Consider the following 15,961-nt stretch of genomic DNA (forward strand, 5'->3'; position numbering starts at 1 on the left):
TTTTTTCCAGTGTCATAACTTCTATGGGCAAGGTCCTTCACTGAAATGAGACTTCAGCATCTACTCAGTGGAGAGGCCAGCTATTCAACAAATGCTAATTCTTACACATCGAGAGCTATCTGAATATGTGGCTCTGATAAAAGACTCCAGAGACTGACGGCTGTGCACACCAAGCGTGCTGACCCCAAGGAAGTGACTGCTGCCAAGTGTGACTGTGTGTGAAGAATCAAATGACTCTTCACACAGTCACACTTGGCAGCAGTCACTTCTTTGACAGGGAGCTCTGCTGAAATTGCCAAGAGAAAAGGACATTTGCCCTCTTTCCCATCAATCACTTGCCTCTAGGTTAGCTGCCTAGTGTCTTCTCTCTTGTGAGATTAACTATTGCTGATGTTCATCTGTTTTTCATGACTCCTTTTAAAAGTGACTCTGAAACATTCCCGTCTCAAATATTATCTTTGCTTCTCAGATCCTGGAGGCAGGAGAACTTCTCATCTTACTGAAAGAAAAGCCACCTCACAAAAATAAACTCTATACTATATTCAGGTACCTCACCCAGGTAATGTTTTCCTTGACCCAGTGAATCTAACAGTAGTGACACTAGTCACTTGGGCATTTGTTCACATCTCTCTGAATGAGTATTATCGGCTCATAGGAAACACCTTCGGGGCAGAGAATGTTATGGTAGCTAAAGTGTTCATCAGGGTTAAGGACAGATGGAAAGTACATTTCACTCCCTTCTCAGCCTTAGCAGGTGGTCAGGAGCTCCTGGCAGTGCCACGCCCTCACATCCAGGCCTGGCCACAGCCCTCGGCAATGCAAGGCAGTATCTACTACTTTTGGGGAGATCAGGTCAAAAGCTTATTGAACACAAGCTAAGAGATACATGTTATGTTTTCCATCTGTCTGTCTGTCTCTATCTGTCATCTATCTATTTATTTTGGAGAACCAGTTTTTGGCTGTTTATTTAGCTTTCCTATGAATTCACACATCTGGAAGTTATGAAAGAGAAAATAAAATTCAGCCAAAGAGGATGCTTCCATTTTTTTTTTTTTTTTTTTTTTAAAACTCAGGGACAAGGTCTAAATGCCATGGCTGTCTAGCAGTGGCTCCTACATCCACCTTACTCACGGACCCGCGATCCTTAAATAATGCTGGAATTCCATCTGAGAAACTGGAATTCCAAAGTCGGGAAGCCTGTACCTGCTGTACCTTCTCAGCTTTCTGCCAGGTATGAGAGGTCTGAGTTCTTCCTCAAGAACCCTCTGACCAGAGACAAGGTCTAAATGCCATGGCTGTCTAGCAGTGGCTCCTACATCCACCTTACTCACGGACCCGCGATCCTTAAATAATGCTGGAATTCCATCTGAGAAACTGGAATTCCAAAGTCGGGAAGCCTGTACCTGCTGTACCTTCTCAGCTTTCTGCCAGGTATGAGAGGTCTGAGTTCTTCCTCAAGAACCCTCTGACCAGAGAAGAGATGAAGGGGACGAGCAGCTTGGAGAACCCATGAAGAACAGGAATTAGTATTTGGTTCCAAGTGCTTAGAGGTCAAAGGAAAGGTCTGAGGTGTCACAGGATGTAAACAAAGCAACTCTGGAAGACCGTTCCAGCACGGCACAATTAAAGGGAGACGCCAGACTGTGAGAAGCAGCTGTGAGTGTGCTGGACATGTGTGGAAGGGGTCACAGATTCGCGGCATGACTCGTCACATCACAGTCGGCTTATGCAGCTTCTCACCTTTCGGGAATGTCTGCAGTCCCATCCGTAACACCCTGTTCTGCAGAAAGGGACTTCTCGTCTGGCATCCCGACTTTCTCCAGGAAGCAAAGGGCTGGGTCTGCTCGCATGGCATTGTACCGCTCGTACCCTGATCGAGAGTAATGAGAAATGTCAAAGTTATCGTCAGAACTCACAAAACACACTTACTTAAAGGTTAATTGGATCCCTTAAGATTTCCTACCAGGGAAAGATCTTTAAGTTAAACTGCCTTCGAGTAGTACTTAACCAAAAATGAAAGCTTTTATCAATGTTCTGTGTCTGAGACACAGGTACACATACAATTCTCATGCGCTTGCTTCTTTGGGACAGCTAAGGGAATCAGGCAAGTTGGTCCCCTCGGTCCTCAACTCTGGACACCTGGTTACCTTCTGAATGGGCCTCTTCCTATAGTCCAATTTTATCTTGTGTGTTAGAAATGGGAGTTGAACAAAGTGATAAATGCAAAGGATGAAATATAGAGAAGACTGTGATCATTAATTGAGTTAAGACGGATCTGTTGCCTCTGTCTTCAAACTCAGTACAAAATCCCAAATCCACTGGCCAGGGCTTTGAAACTGCCCCTCATCACATCACCAAAGTCAAAAACAGATGGAGTATTTTTGACTCAGAGGAAAGACCTCAAACAGGAGGCAAAACAATAAAAATATATCACTTTTACTTTGATAAAACCCATGCATGAAAACTGGTAATTATTTTACTGAATCTAATGTAATCTTATAACGAGACAGGATTTGGTCATGTAAGAGATTCAAATCTATTTTATCCAGCTACCTTGGAGAAAATGCCTTCATGACCATCAAAAAACCCCCTAAAACAAACAAACAAAAAAACCCCAAATAACCCTTTCCACGTTGCTCCTAGCAAACAAAGTCAATTTCTAAGCTCAGGAGTATGAGAGACCCTATTACAGGTGATGGAAAATGCTGCGCCTAACACAAGAACCAGTTTGGGCACTAATAACAGACTTGATTTCACTTTGTTGGATATTTCCACACTGGTTTTTATCTCATATCACTGTTGATGCAGTTCTGACCTTCACCTAGTAGGGTAGGCAGCACCTGGTACTTTTTCTCTGAGCAGCTGTGGGTACTTCACCTCTTAATCCAAAACGGCCCTTCCACCTCAATGACAGCTGCTGCCTGCATGAGGCGTACTGCAGGAGAAACTGGGGTGCCTTATGTTGTCACTTATTCCTTAGGATGATTATTTGGTTAGTGTAAGTCTCCCTCTCATGAGATTGTGGGCTCCTAAGAATCTGTGTGAGATTTTACTTATCATTATATATTCAGTACCTGCCATAGGGTCTGACAAACACACTTGATGAATGATTTACTGGATGAGTTGGTTCTGCCCAGATTCTCTTCCAAACATCGCTGTAGGAAGAACTATTCTCACCCTCTTCCCATGTTCCACCTCGGCTGCTATCAAAACGGAAATGCCCTTGACACGCCCGCCGGCTCGAGGAAACCTCTGCCACTCTCCCCACCTGCTCCTCCCACGAAAGGAGGGGTGCTTTACCTGACGGGTGAGAAGCTGAAAGCTTCCTCCACAGACCCTTTATCACTGAAGGAGGCTAAAGGCCCGTGAGTGTCCTGCCTTTATGAACTCTGTGTCTGACAGGGCCCGGGGCAGGCCAGGTTCTTTCAGGCTAGGCCTACCTGGGTAAGTTTCTACTCTGCAGACTTCTTCTCGTCACGTGTGGGCCTGCCATCTAGACAGATCCTGCATTTCTATTTCTCAATCTGCTAGGAAGCGGGAGGTGAAGAAGCGTGACTTAGTTTCCTAGAAAACCCCAAGAACTGCCCTGAAGAGAGCAGCAGGAGCTGCAATGGCAATGCAAAGCAGCAGTAAAACGACAAGCCTTCGAGGAGGCGTAGGCTGTTTGCCTCTTAACATAGTCTAAAACAGCTCCTCTCTAAGAATATGAACAGAAATACTAAACTCTAATGTGATGAAAATTTCAAAAACCCAGGCTTCCCTGGAGGGGCAGAAGTCACTTAACGTAACTGAGAGCTGTCAAGAGGGTCACTCAGAAGAGGCCTGCTGCAGGGCCCTCCTTGCTGCCAAAGCAGCCAAAGACTCGGCTGATTCTTCCCCAGGGGTCAGCCTGGAACCATGACTATACTCTGCTGATCTGAGCAGGACTGCAGCAAGCTATGTTTGGGGGCGGTGGGGAAGACTAAAGATCCACAAGCCTCAGATAGTAAACAGCTGTGCGTTTCTTGACAAAGAAAATGGCTGCAGCGTTGCAGCCTGACACCTACGCCTCCAAGGCACGGAGGTGAGGCAGCGGGCTTCCTGATGGAGATTCTTAAAAGCGGACAGCAGACAGCCTGGCTTTCAGAAAATGCCACATCTCCACCAGCTGCTAGGTGTCCGGGAGTCTGACTGTGACATGGTGAGACACACTGTGTGGGCTTGGTTATACTGTGGTGAGAGCTAAGTTACATAGGGGTGGTCGGGTGTGTCACCCAAGTGAGGACAGGTCTAGGCCTATGCTCACGGAATGCCTGATGGGCAACACCTAGACCTGATTTGGACTCTGGAAAAATCAAGGAGGATGGGCCCGTGAAGCCAACGACGGGCATCTGTCCAACACAGCTTCAGGTGACTCAATGTTGCTGTCTAACTAAATGCGTCTGATCCCACCCAAGGGTGAGCCAGTATGCACGTGAGGCTCAGGATCAGTCCCCTAGCACTGGGTTTTCCACATCTTTCAGTGCGTCTGCTAAATTCGTCACATACCACGAGGTGCTGCACGCACTGCATACCTCACCTTCCTGGCACCTGCCACTAAGCCCTGAATTTAAATACCGAGTTCACCTCAACCAGCGGTCTGGGAGAATCTGAATGGAATGGGTGTTGCATCATCTTAAGGTCTCATAGGTGTGCTCGGTAAACACTTAGGAATTAACTTATACCCCCCAAAAACTGCTTCATAAAGAAGAGTTTAGATTTAGAAGTGGCCTTGGACCTCATCTGGTTGATCCTTCACCATTTCTAATACGAGACTAAGAGAGATGAATTGATTAACCTCACTACCCTACTTCATAATCAGGGATTACAAAACTAGTAGGTATGGTGCCAGTATTAACCTGTCTTTCCTAGGAGAGAAAGGGTCCTGCGTCTCAGAGTCCTGTCCTCTTTCACACATTCTGAGGCTATACTGCTGGCCCTACCTTAAAAAATTGTACCTATCATCACTGTGTAATGCCCCTTTTTAATCCCAGATTTCGTTTCCTTCCTTAAAGACTTTTTGTATGATAGTGATGTTGCCACACTAGGTTTTTGCTCTGTTCTGGTTGTATTTGCCAGGCATATCTTGTTTTATCACTTGGATGTCAACCTCACTCTGTCCTCTAGCGCATCTTCTCTTTCATGTCTCCATTTCTTTCTCTCTCAGAAATATGTTTTTCCAGGTCTGCTTCCCTGGGTTGGTCAGAGAGTCTTTTTTGACCTCCTTTCCTGGGGGCTTGTTTCTCGTTTCTGTGTGGGTATTAAAAACCCAGTCCCTCTGGCCTGCTGTCCTATCAGCCCCTGAGCCTTCAGCCCTGGCTTTACGTGACCTCTTCATTGGGGGACTTCCTTCCTTTCTTTTGAATTCAGCTAGGCAGTTTAACACTTTTGTCACAACTCATCTAGGCTTTCTGTATGTCTGTGGTGTGTGTGTTGGGTTGGGGGAGGGAGAGGAAGCATATAAATTCTGTCTGCCGTACTGTATGTCTGTGGTGTGTGTGTTGGGATAGGGGAGGGAGAGGAAGCATATAAATTCTGTCTGCCGTACTGCTGGGACACCGGGTTGTGTCCTCTTTTGACGCCACACTGTCTCCATCAGGGATTTGGCAACATGCCCTAAGGCCACCACTGAAATGAGACACGGGGTCAATGGACTTTCCTGCGTACACCAAGTTCAGATGCTCTGGAATGTGGCTGCCTCCAGCAGCCTGTCTACTTCTGGGTCCTTTCCAAAATTAGAGCAAACCAAGTTTCGGTTGCACTGTGGCTCCTTGTGTTAACGGGGAGGTCACATGCTTCTTCTTCCCACTTCAGAGCTGAGTTCTAGCCCTGTACTGTCCAACGGAGGAGCCACATGTGGCTAGTGGCTTCCATGGAGACAGTGAAGAAATAGGACATTTCCACAATCACAGGCAGTTCTACGGAGAGCATTGCTCTAGTTTAACTACAGTGATTTGATAAAGGGCTCTCAGCAGCACTGGACCTCCCGAAGTTGTAACACCAGAATCCAAGTTTTGAGGGGATGTGCCTCATTACAATACGTAGTTGGCTCTCAGTATCCACGGAGGATTGGTTCTAGGATGCCCCTGAGGATAACAAAATCCACAGATGCTCAAGCCCCTTACGTAAAATGGCATGGTATTTACATACAACCTATATTTGCATATAGGCTACAGCAGGGTATGCCTACACATCACTTTTGTTTGCATGGATGCTTGGTGTGTGGCAAATTCAAGTGTTGCTTTTTGGGGCTTTATGGACTTTTTTTTTTTTTTCAAGAATATTTTTAATCCACATTTGGTTGAATCTACGAATGTGAAACCTCCAGATCTGAAGGAAATGTGACGTTGGCCTGTAAATGTGGAAGCATTCTACTCATAGGACATATGTTAGAAAGTTCGCCTTCCAGAGGCAGAGTAACAAGCAACCCTGGAAGGCACCAAGCATCTATTATGTACCACGTACTGTTCTAGGGAGTCTATACACATTGTCTCAATCTTCAAACCACCCTCCAGAGGCGGTTTGGATAGTTTTCCCACTGTACAGGTGAGGAAACAGATCAGAAGTTAATGACCTGCCCAAGGTCAAATGTTTACTAAGCGACAGAGCTGACAGCAAAGGCCAAGCATAACTAACTAGTCCCACTTTAAACCCTGCTCTCCAGTTTTAAATCTGTTAATTCGCCTTGCAGGGAAGGTGTGTACCAGGCACATTACAGTGATTGTCATCTGGCACTTTCATCATTCATTTTAAGCACTGGATGAAATAAGGGCAGGAGCTCTGAACAGTGCCAGAAATGAAGAAAGGGGACACTTTCAGTTTTTCCAAGCTACTCAAAAACCTCTCAGTCCCATTTAGTCTCTTGGTTACTACATTAAAAAAAAAATTCTAAAATTTTTATACCCAGTAGGGCAAAAGATATACACTAAAAATAGATGATCTAGAATGACCTTAGAATTCTGCATAAATATCATATGCTAAAACCTACCTAACATTTTCCCGTTTTATTCCTTCACTCAAGAAACACTAGGTGCCCACCACGTGCCACGCACTAGGCCAGACATTGGGACGACAGGAGTGAATGGGAGTGAGGCAGTCCCAGGCCTGAAGAGTGCAGACACAGGCTAGTGCGAGAAAGACACACACTGAACAAGCTCTTTCTGGCCACAGCCCCCCTCCTGAAGTTCCTTGCTGATACTAACATTCACCATATTTCATGACCCACACATCCAACTGGCTGAAATTAAGAGGTCAGGAGTGAGGCTCTGCTTTCTAGGAGACACGTCATAGTACTATGGAGTTTTCAGGAAAGGGGAACATTCACTGAAATACACACCATGTTTGAATACGCCAATCAGAAGGGACTTATCGGCCTCGGCATCCCACCAATCCACTGGGATCTCCACGTAGTCGATGTCAGGCAGAGGCACTTCCAGCTCCCTGTGGAAGGAAGGGCATGGACTCATAATTCCTTCAACACAGACAGAAAACAACACAAGAGCTACTGGCCGAACACTGGTTAAGCCACATCCCAAGTTGCAGGCTCAGACACTGAAGCCACAAGGATGCAGAAGGCTGTGGGTCAAGGTTTCTTAACCAGGGCTCTTCGTCAGGCTCATCCAGTGAACTATTTCTGCATATGTACTCGATTTCCAGGTTCAACCTGTGACTGACACAGAATCTTGAAGCACCTACTGGAGAATCATCGTCAGCTGGTCTGGGGCAGGGCCTTGAGACCTATGTGTATAAGGTAGTTCTGAGGGGCCCTTCAGTTGAGAACCACAGCAACATATTATTCATCTGATGGTAGAACAACCTTCTGATGGTTGAATTCACACATGATCAAATGCTGATGATTTAAGTGTCCAAATCATCTTGGTTCAGCTTGTAGAGATCACAAGCATTATTTAAGAACACGACAGTCTGTGTTGGTTCACGCAGGGATTCAAAGAGACCCTTTCCGAGGATTAGTACCATAAAATGTGGCACCTCCTGGCAGTGGTCTGTTAATGGTCTGTTGGTCAAAAGTGATCACAAGCTGCATTGCTCCTGGCCAAAGCGATGACTATAATGTGCCCTGGTGGGCAGACACGCAGGGATCAGCAGGCCTGCACCATCGGCCGGTCTCTGAATTTCTGTCCATGATCTTAGACTGCACATGGACCCTCAGCTCACTGTTTTCATTTGTCTGAGCACAGTCCTTACTCTCTGAAGGCTTTGGGGTCTGAGGGAGCATGCCTGCCTGTACGGCTCTTCCCTCCCCATCCCAGCTGCCTGGGATGGCTCCTCTGCAGCATCTGGAGCTGCTTCTTCCACCAGGCTCTTCTTACTGTGACAAAGGGCTGACTTGCCCCTTGCCGGGCCCAGCTCCCTCTATGGGGATGATGCTCCCTGGCTCCCACCTTTCCAGGCAGTGCTCCCTACCCGGCTCCAAAGGCAGGGCCAACTGTTCTGCTTGCATGGTGCCATGGGCTGATGGCTTTTCTGGGATGATGACTGCTCCTGATTACAAACTGCCCCATGAACAGAACTGTCTCTCTCCTTTTTTAGTACTCCTATGACCACTGAAGCCATTGGCACTGCTCAGTGGGAAGAAAGAGAAAGAAACCATGGCCCCAGGTAATCTCATAGCAAAGTTCCAACCCCAACACTTCTGGTGTCCTCTGGGAATAACAGGCACTGTACAGGGCTGCAGCAAGCCATAGATCTGGGACAGGTGAAGGAGGTTGCCTGGCAACCCCAGTCATAAATTATGACTATCTGACAGCTTTATCAAGTGGCAGCTAGGAGCTTGCTAATCCATTCCCTGAAACCATGGGACTCTACAGATTCAGAAACAGTAATTTACAAAACTGAGGTTCAACAAATCAAACAGGTCACAGGTCAGAGGACTAAAAAAACAAAGGAGAACCACCAAATGCAGAAGAGTACCAAGGCCAAGAACGAGATTCTGAGTAAAACTTCTCACGTATACCTACTGGATCAAGTGTATTAATTTATACTCATTCTACAGTGTTCAGTTACGGTAGAGAAATGACTGTTTTAAAAGTGATTTTATAACACTATCAGGACAAAAAACTAACTTAAAACCTCACTAAAAGCTGTGCTTTCTCCTTTACTTCCTTGTAGATGACCTGACAAACGGTACTTACCCTGCCTACCTGCTCTAGGTAACTGATGGGTGGGATGGCAAAACCTTCTGGAGACCCAGGGGCCTTCTGGATCACAGGCAGGCGTGTCCACCCCCAGGAGCAGGCATGTTATGACAACTCTTTAACACTGAGAGCTAAGGTTGACTTTTTTTTTTTTACCTGGCGGGAGTTCCTTCAAATGCTTTATCAGCTGCTTCTCCCAGAATCTCAGCTTTCAGGTAGTAGAGCATCCGGACTCGTAGAAGTACCCTGTGAGAGGTGAGCACATTAATGCAACACATCAGAACCCAGGAGCTGCCTGTGAACTGCCGTGCCCCAGCTGACACAGAGGAATTCTGGGCATTCCCATGTCGCTGGTGATATGAAGTAACTTATGAGAAAGTACTAGAAAAATAAAACTCCAGGTACCAATGACAGACGTTACTGTAATCATCCCCATTTTACACAAGAAACTGTACCATCGGCCATCTGGTAGGTCACCCTGTGAGCCATGTGGGGGCGACAGAAACAGTTTTCCTGCTGGTACTCGCCCCTTCCGGTAGCCACATGACCTCTGAGGCAGAGCTGCCCTATAAGAGGCTGGTTACCAGTTTACTAGTTTACTGAAGAGTAGTAAGTCACATTCAGTGATATTGCCTTCAGTTCCACTTGCACATAGTTAAAGGAATATTTCAAGTCCTTCCCATGGCAATACTGCTGGAGGGTAGCCATGTCTTTTCTCCTAAGCTGCTCGACTCCTGTGATTCTGCATGGCCCACACTCAGGCCCATGGGGATGCACGAACGTGTCTGAAGGAAGTATCTGTTGAGCAACTACTGTGTGCCCTGCACCATGCTGGGTGCTGTGAGGTACATAACAAAAGTAAACGGCTTAACCCTGTTCTTGAGGAGTCCACAGCAGTCTAATTGTGAAATGACACCAACCAAGAAAGAACAGAGCACAAAGGATGACAGAGGGGGTCGAGGTAGGAGAAAGCTCAATGATGCAAAAACAGGGTTGAAGTAAGGGTAGGCTCAGGGAAGGCATTTACGGAGACGTTTCATATTCACGTCCACGCTGCAAGGTGGTTTAGAAGAGCGCTTGTAACTTGCTCAATACCAGGAAGGAGTAAAAAGGCTGGCTATTAAAAGTAAAAGCCTGATTACATATACTTATAGTTTTTTTTTACTTCTTAGAAACCAATCACATAAGTTGTTCAAAAAAAAAAAAAAAAAAAAAATAGTATGTAAAGTATGTACATGTATCACTTTAGGGAAGATAAAGGCAGGCTATAGATTCTCCCATGCTGGTCCATGCACAGAGCATCTCTGAAGAGTCAGGTTAACAGTGGTTGCCTCTGGAGAGGGAAATAGGGGAATTGGAGGTGGGAAGAAACCTTATTTTTGACAAAAATTTTTTAACACATGTATGTATTACCCATTCAAAAGATGTCGATAATGAAGAGTCGAGGCCTCTATAAAAGCCTACTTTTTTAGATGCAGGTAAAAAGTGCCACTGCGGGCTCGAGCTGTAGGTGGCAACACACAAAGTTAGAACTTTTAGGCTGGAAAGAACCCTTATTTTTCTGGTACACCATTCCTTACCTTAGCTGTCAATTGACTCGATTTTGAGGTTTTTTTTTTTTAAAGCTCAGAGAATAAGAACTCTAAGAATTTATAGCCATCGTTGATGGATCCTTTAGTAAGAACCAGAATGAGGATATCTTACAAACAAACGGAATTCTTGCCTGCTTAGATCTAGTTCAGTCAGAGTGAGGCTTTCTTGAAGATTTCAGACAGAGAAGCCAAGGTGTTAATATTTGGTAGTATCTATAGCCAGAGAGAAGAGAATTTAAAGCTAAGAGTATGAGAAGCAAATCAATTCAGAGGACAGATGGACAACTCTGCCTGGAGAGCCACCTCCCTCCGAGTGAGATGATAGTCCCAGCTGGCATCTGATCTCAAAGGGAGGGAGAGCTGGAGTGGGTCTGTAACACCCTGAGTTTAGCCAAACAAAACCCATTAATATTTTGGATGGCAGTTTTGCTTTTCCTTACATCTTTCTTTTTTTTAAACATTTTGTTATAAAATATACTTCCAGTAAGTGCGTTCTGCATAAATGTAAAGCTTGATGAACTTCCATAAAATGAAGACACATGTGCATGCAGTATCCAGATTAGGAAGCAGCTCATTTCCCCAGAAGACTCCCTGGTGCCCTGTCCAGTCACCATCCCCCTCGAACAGATAATCACCATCCTGACTTCTTATAGCTTAGATCTGAAGCAGCTGCTTTTTAATTTTTTTAAGTTCTTTAGATGACAATTTCACGTCCCTAAATTCTATATATGAATAACAAGCAATGCTCTGAGTATTTACTATGTACCAGTATGTATTAGCTCACTTAATCCTCGTACCCATGCTAAGTAGTAAGAACTATTATCATCCTCGTTTTCTAGGTGAAGGAAAGAAGGCACATAGAGGTTAAGGAATTCACCTGCATTGGGGCCAGGATTAAATCTGAGTCCTCACCCCAGAGCCTGTCTTAACCCTTATCTGATAGTGGGGTGGCAGTAAATTTGCTAAGAGAGCCCACAATCTAGCAGCCACAGTTTAACTTATGCCAAAGAAAATAATAAACAGTAGGCACCTTAACTCAGAGAAGTGCTTTACTGCATTATTCTTTGGTCCTAGGGTAAGGCACGCACTCAGGAAAGGTGTTGGGGGTGGGGGAAATGTTAGAAATGTTACAGCATTCCTCAAAGGTCAAAGATGGTTCCGGTCACCATCTGTGATCATCTCTGCAGGTGCAGATGGAAGTTATATGTCAACCTCTCCAGCTCAGCCTATTTTCAGCGTTCCAGGCCCACATCTGCAGCTGTGAATGGGACAGCCAAATGCTGTTGTAACTTAACAAGGCAAAACCCAAGTTCTTCATTTTTCTCTTATCTATTACTGAATATAACAATTCTGATTGTCATGGCTACAAGCATTTCCAGTCTCTAAACCTATAAGGCTTATAAGCATTAAGTTAGCTATTTTTTTGTACTTTTTTTTTATCATGTTGTGAATTCTTCCTTAGTCATGCCTCTCATATTTGACCCTTTCTTCCCAATTCCACGGTCAGCGCCCTAATCTAGGTCTTCACAACCAATACTTACATTGTGACTTAACTCTCCCAGTTGGCCATTCAGCTCTAGGTTTACCTACTTCATCTTGCGAACTCACTGCCAGATTAATTTTTCTCCCTAAATATCACTTTATCACATCTCACTTGTGCAAGAAATATGGTTGTGTACTATTTACAATAGAGTCCTCAACAGCCTGTCACACGAGGTCTTCCATCAAGGAGTCCTCTTGCCTAGCTAGCCTCCTCTTTCTGTCTCCCACACAGTGACTCTGATTCAGTCACACTGAACATGCTAGTGGGTCCTGCCCTAGTCAGGCTCTACTATCAACAGTACGAGACCTTTAAGTCTCAGATTGAGATCTACTGTCCCCAAAGAGCTTGTATTTAGGTGTACTGCAGTTTTTACAACAGTATTGGGCATGAGACCTATCTTCAAATATTTGGAAGGATGAGACTTCATCTGTTAAAGAAAAAACAAACAAAAACACAACCCAACAGGATAGAACCATTATGTCGATGTTACATGGAGAGAGGAAAAACCTACCAAAAAAACAATCTAATTTATAAGGTAAGAAACTCTTTATAAACAGAGGATTTGCAAGCAGAGGCCTTCTTGCTGCCTACCAGGAAAGCCAGGGATACAACTCTTGCCTGACCTAGCAAGCTGAATTAGATGGTTTCCAAAGGGTCTTTTTAATTCTAATAGATACACTGTATAGTGATGCAAATATCCACGTGCAAGCTTCTCATGGTCTTGTGGATGAGCACTCTAACTCCCCAAAACTAAACTTCACAATAACAGTTTCATTTTCTATCACTTTTCCCTGTCTCTCCCTGGCTTACCCGAGCTGTCAGCCTAGGGATATAAGGATATTCCCTCAAAGGCAGGTCCTTTAAATACCTGGAGGCCATGAATGGCAGCAACAAATGAGAAGAGGAAGCAACTTGGCATGGGGAGGCTGAGAGTACTGGCCACTGAGGCCAGTCTTCTGCTCTTGCTAATGTGACCTCAGGGGCAGAGGGAGGGGAAGGAAAAGGAGAGAAAAGAGTGAAATCAGCACAGTGTCTTAACTATATCCTGCAAGTGAGGTAAGAAAAACCCTCAGGGTACAAATGGCATTGGTAGAAAGGTTAGGTTCTGGGGGAGAAGAGATATTGTTAAAGGAGTTACAAAGGCTGTAACGTGAATGAACCACCACCCAGCTAAGACCACATATCTTGCTTTTCCAGACCCTGCAGGACAGTACAGGGGCATCCAGTGGTCCTGCAGGGGCCCCAGGAATCTGGACAGTGAGTGGAACTGCCACCAGCGGATGGGCAGGGGGCACGCTCACTTGTTGCAGTGTTGTTTCAGGTGTTTCTTGTAGCCATCGTCATGCAAGACCACCTCGGGGTTGCAGGTGGCCAGCCAGTCTGCATTCTTTAACTCTGGGAGCAGCAGCTGGTTCTTCGTCTTCTTCCCCTTCCTCCCTCTGGGAACTGGAGCAGACAACCCTGAAAACAGAAAGGTGGTAGATGAGAAGAGGCAGCCTAAACATGGATGTTAAACCAGAGCTGGGCTGGGCTTGCAAAATGGCAGCCAGGCTGTGCATGGTGGTCCTGGACAACAGACCCCACTCCTCCATCCACCAAGCAGGGATGGTGGTGAGGAGACGTGCCTGGCCCCCAACTTAGTCAACCCCAGGACCATCAGTCAGGCAGCAAGTACTTACTTAGCACCCTGTGAGGCTTGAGAAAGGTGTGCCATAACTGTGCCCTTTGGGAACTTATAACCCAGCCAGCAAAAGAGGAACACTTGATCTGAACTGGCAGGTGAGCTATGGCCAAGCACAGGGAAGGAGAAGCACAGTACAAGAAAAGGCACAGGCAGAGGTGGAACTGGGACAGAACAGTAAGATGCAGAAGACAAACCGCCAAGCATGCGGTGTCAGTCCCCCGTTCGGAGGAGGAAGCCCTGTGACACTCAGGTTAGTGGGCAGGACTGGCCGGTAGGAAACTTCAAAAGGGCCCATTGTACTTAAAATATCACAGGTTAACACTGGATGATTCTGAGGGAGACTCAAATGAATCATGATGCTTTCCTACAAGCAACATTCTGAAATATATCTGAGAAAGAGAAGCCCCCCAAAGCACAGCAACATGGACCAACACAGGACAAGGGATGGAAGTGCAAGAGTTCACCTTAGCAGGCACAGCCCTGCCGCCTCTCACCTGAGTGGTTCTGGAGGGTCTGGGCCTGCCCGTCTTTGGTAGGTGTGATAAGTTCCCAAATGAAACTCTTGATCTTCTCGTCCCCCTTGTAATGCTTGACACAGTATACCAGCAGGGCACGACAAATCATCTCCATGTCCTTCTCATTCAGATGCCACTTGAATCGCCCATGAGTCAAGATGTCCTTCCATCGGCCCCAGCTGAAGAGTGGAAATACAGTTGGAGAGAGGAAGGGCCAAGCATGCCCTCAACACCACAGGACAAACAAGAGCCAAGAGGGCTTCTCGTCCTCTGTTGGGTCTGTTAATCGCCCCGAGGGCTTTGCCCTGAAAGGCCTTTGAGGACTGCATGCTGTAGCACACCATGCAGATGTCACGAAGGTAACCTACACTTTGGACACTGAGAGCTTCATATGGTCACTAAATGTTAAGAAGAAAGGGACGAAAATATTTGGAGTGGGGAATAATAATTTGGAATTAGAACAGAGTCCAGCTGCAGTATTCAAAAGCAATGGTGGGCTCCCAGAAGCTAAACCTTCTATTTCTACCAGAGCCAGAGGCCTGCACGAATCATGCCTTAATGGCAACATCTGTTGCACTGATTCCTTATATATCCTTGGGGGAAAAAAAGGAGGAAATCAGTACCAGGCAGTAAATTAGTAACAGAGATTTGCTGTGACGAGCATATGAGAAAATCACGGCACGTCTACAATATGGCAGCAGAGCAGACAATGACTGGGGGTCGTGGGTCATGGGCAGAAAGCACAGTTCCTTCTTGCTCTAATAGAGCCTCCATCAGCCCGTAACTTCAGAGGTGACTGGAGAGACCCACCGGACAAATCTCAGGGACTGAAAAACTGAGGGAAAAAACCCAAAATTAAATAGGCAAAGCCAATACCCACCCGAAGATGAGTAGATTCTTCTCTACCCGGAAGCACTCGGCTCGGAGGTAGCGCCTGGTTTTGTCATTGAGGCGCCTGGACCTCGTGGGCCTTTCGTCAGAGTCACTGTCTAACTCTGAAAACTCCATGAGCTCATCCTCCTCAAAGGAGTTGTAGTGTTTGGTCTGCTTTCTCACGCGAGGCCGGTCGATCACTAGGCTTTCCTAGAAGCAGAGAGGACTGTTAGAGAGAAAGCCCTGCTTCTCTCTGTCCCCATCGCAACGCACGAGCATATCCTGCTGACGTGCGCCTCAGAACACATTTGGGAAAGAACCACCCCGGTCTCATCCTTCAGCGGGAAAGGCTGTGTCCATCACGACCACAGGGAGATTCTCTGGGACTCGCTGAAGTTGACGTGTTCCCCTGGCCCCAGTGCTGTCCGTCACCACTTGCTGTCTCTGCAGTCGTTCTGACGGGGATGGGCAGGCAAGGCCCCCCACCGTGCCCGGAGTGGCAGTCTGCTCTTGCCAGGAAAGATGCAGTGGTGCACCGCGGCCGCTCTGCCCAGCACGCAGAGGCAGTCTGCGCTCTGGAG

The 15,961-nt window shown here is 46.2% G+C and overlaps 1 protein-coding gene across 1 annotated transcript in view; it reads right to left on the reverse strand.

The window, feature by feature from the left end:
* CHD6 (chromodomain helicase DNA binding protein 6) overlaps positions 1-15,961 on the reverse strand; it is a 175,004-nt gene that overhangs the window by 34,255 nt on the left and 124,788 nt on the right. Inside the window, 6 exon segments of the mRNA XM_025039666.1 lie at positions 1,741-1,870; positions 7,355-7,458; positions 9,330-9,419; positions 13,610-13,769; positions 14,487-14,686; positions 15,388-15,590. Coding sequence (XP_024895434.1) covers positions 1,741-1,870; positions 7,355-7,458; positions 9,330-9,419; positions 13,610-13,769; positions 14,487-14,686; positions 15,388-15,590 — 887 coding nt within the window.

The sequence above is a fragment of the Pteropus alecto genome, unplaced genomic scaffold, assembly GCF_000325575.1.
Source record: "Pteropus alecto unplaced genomic scaffold, ASM32557v1 scaffold45, whole genome shotgun sequence".
NCBI lineage: Eukaryota > Metazoa > Chordata > Mammalia > Chiroptera > Pteropodidae > Pteropus > Pteropus alecto.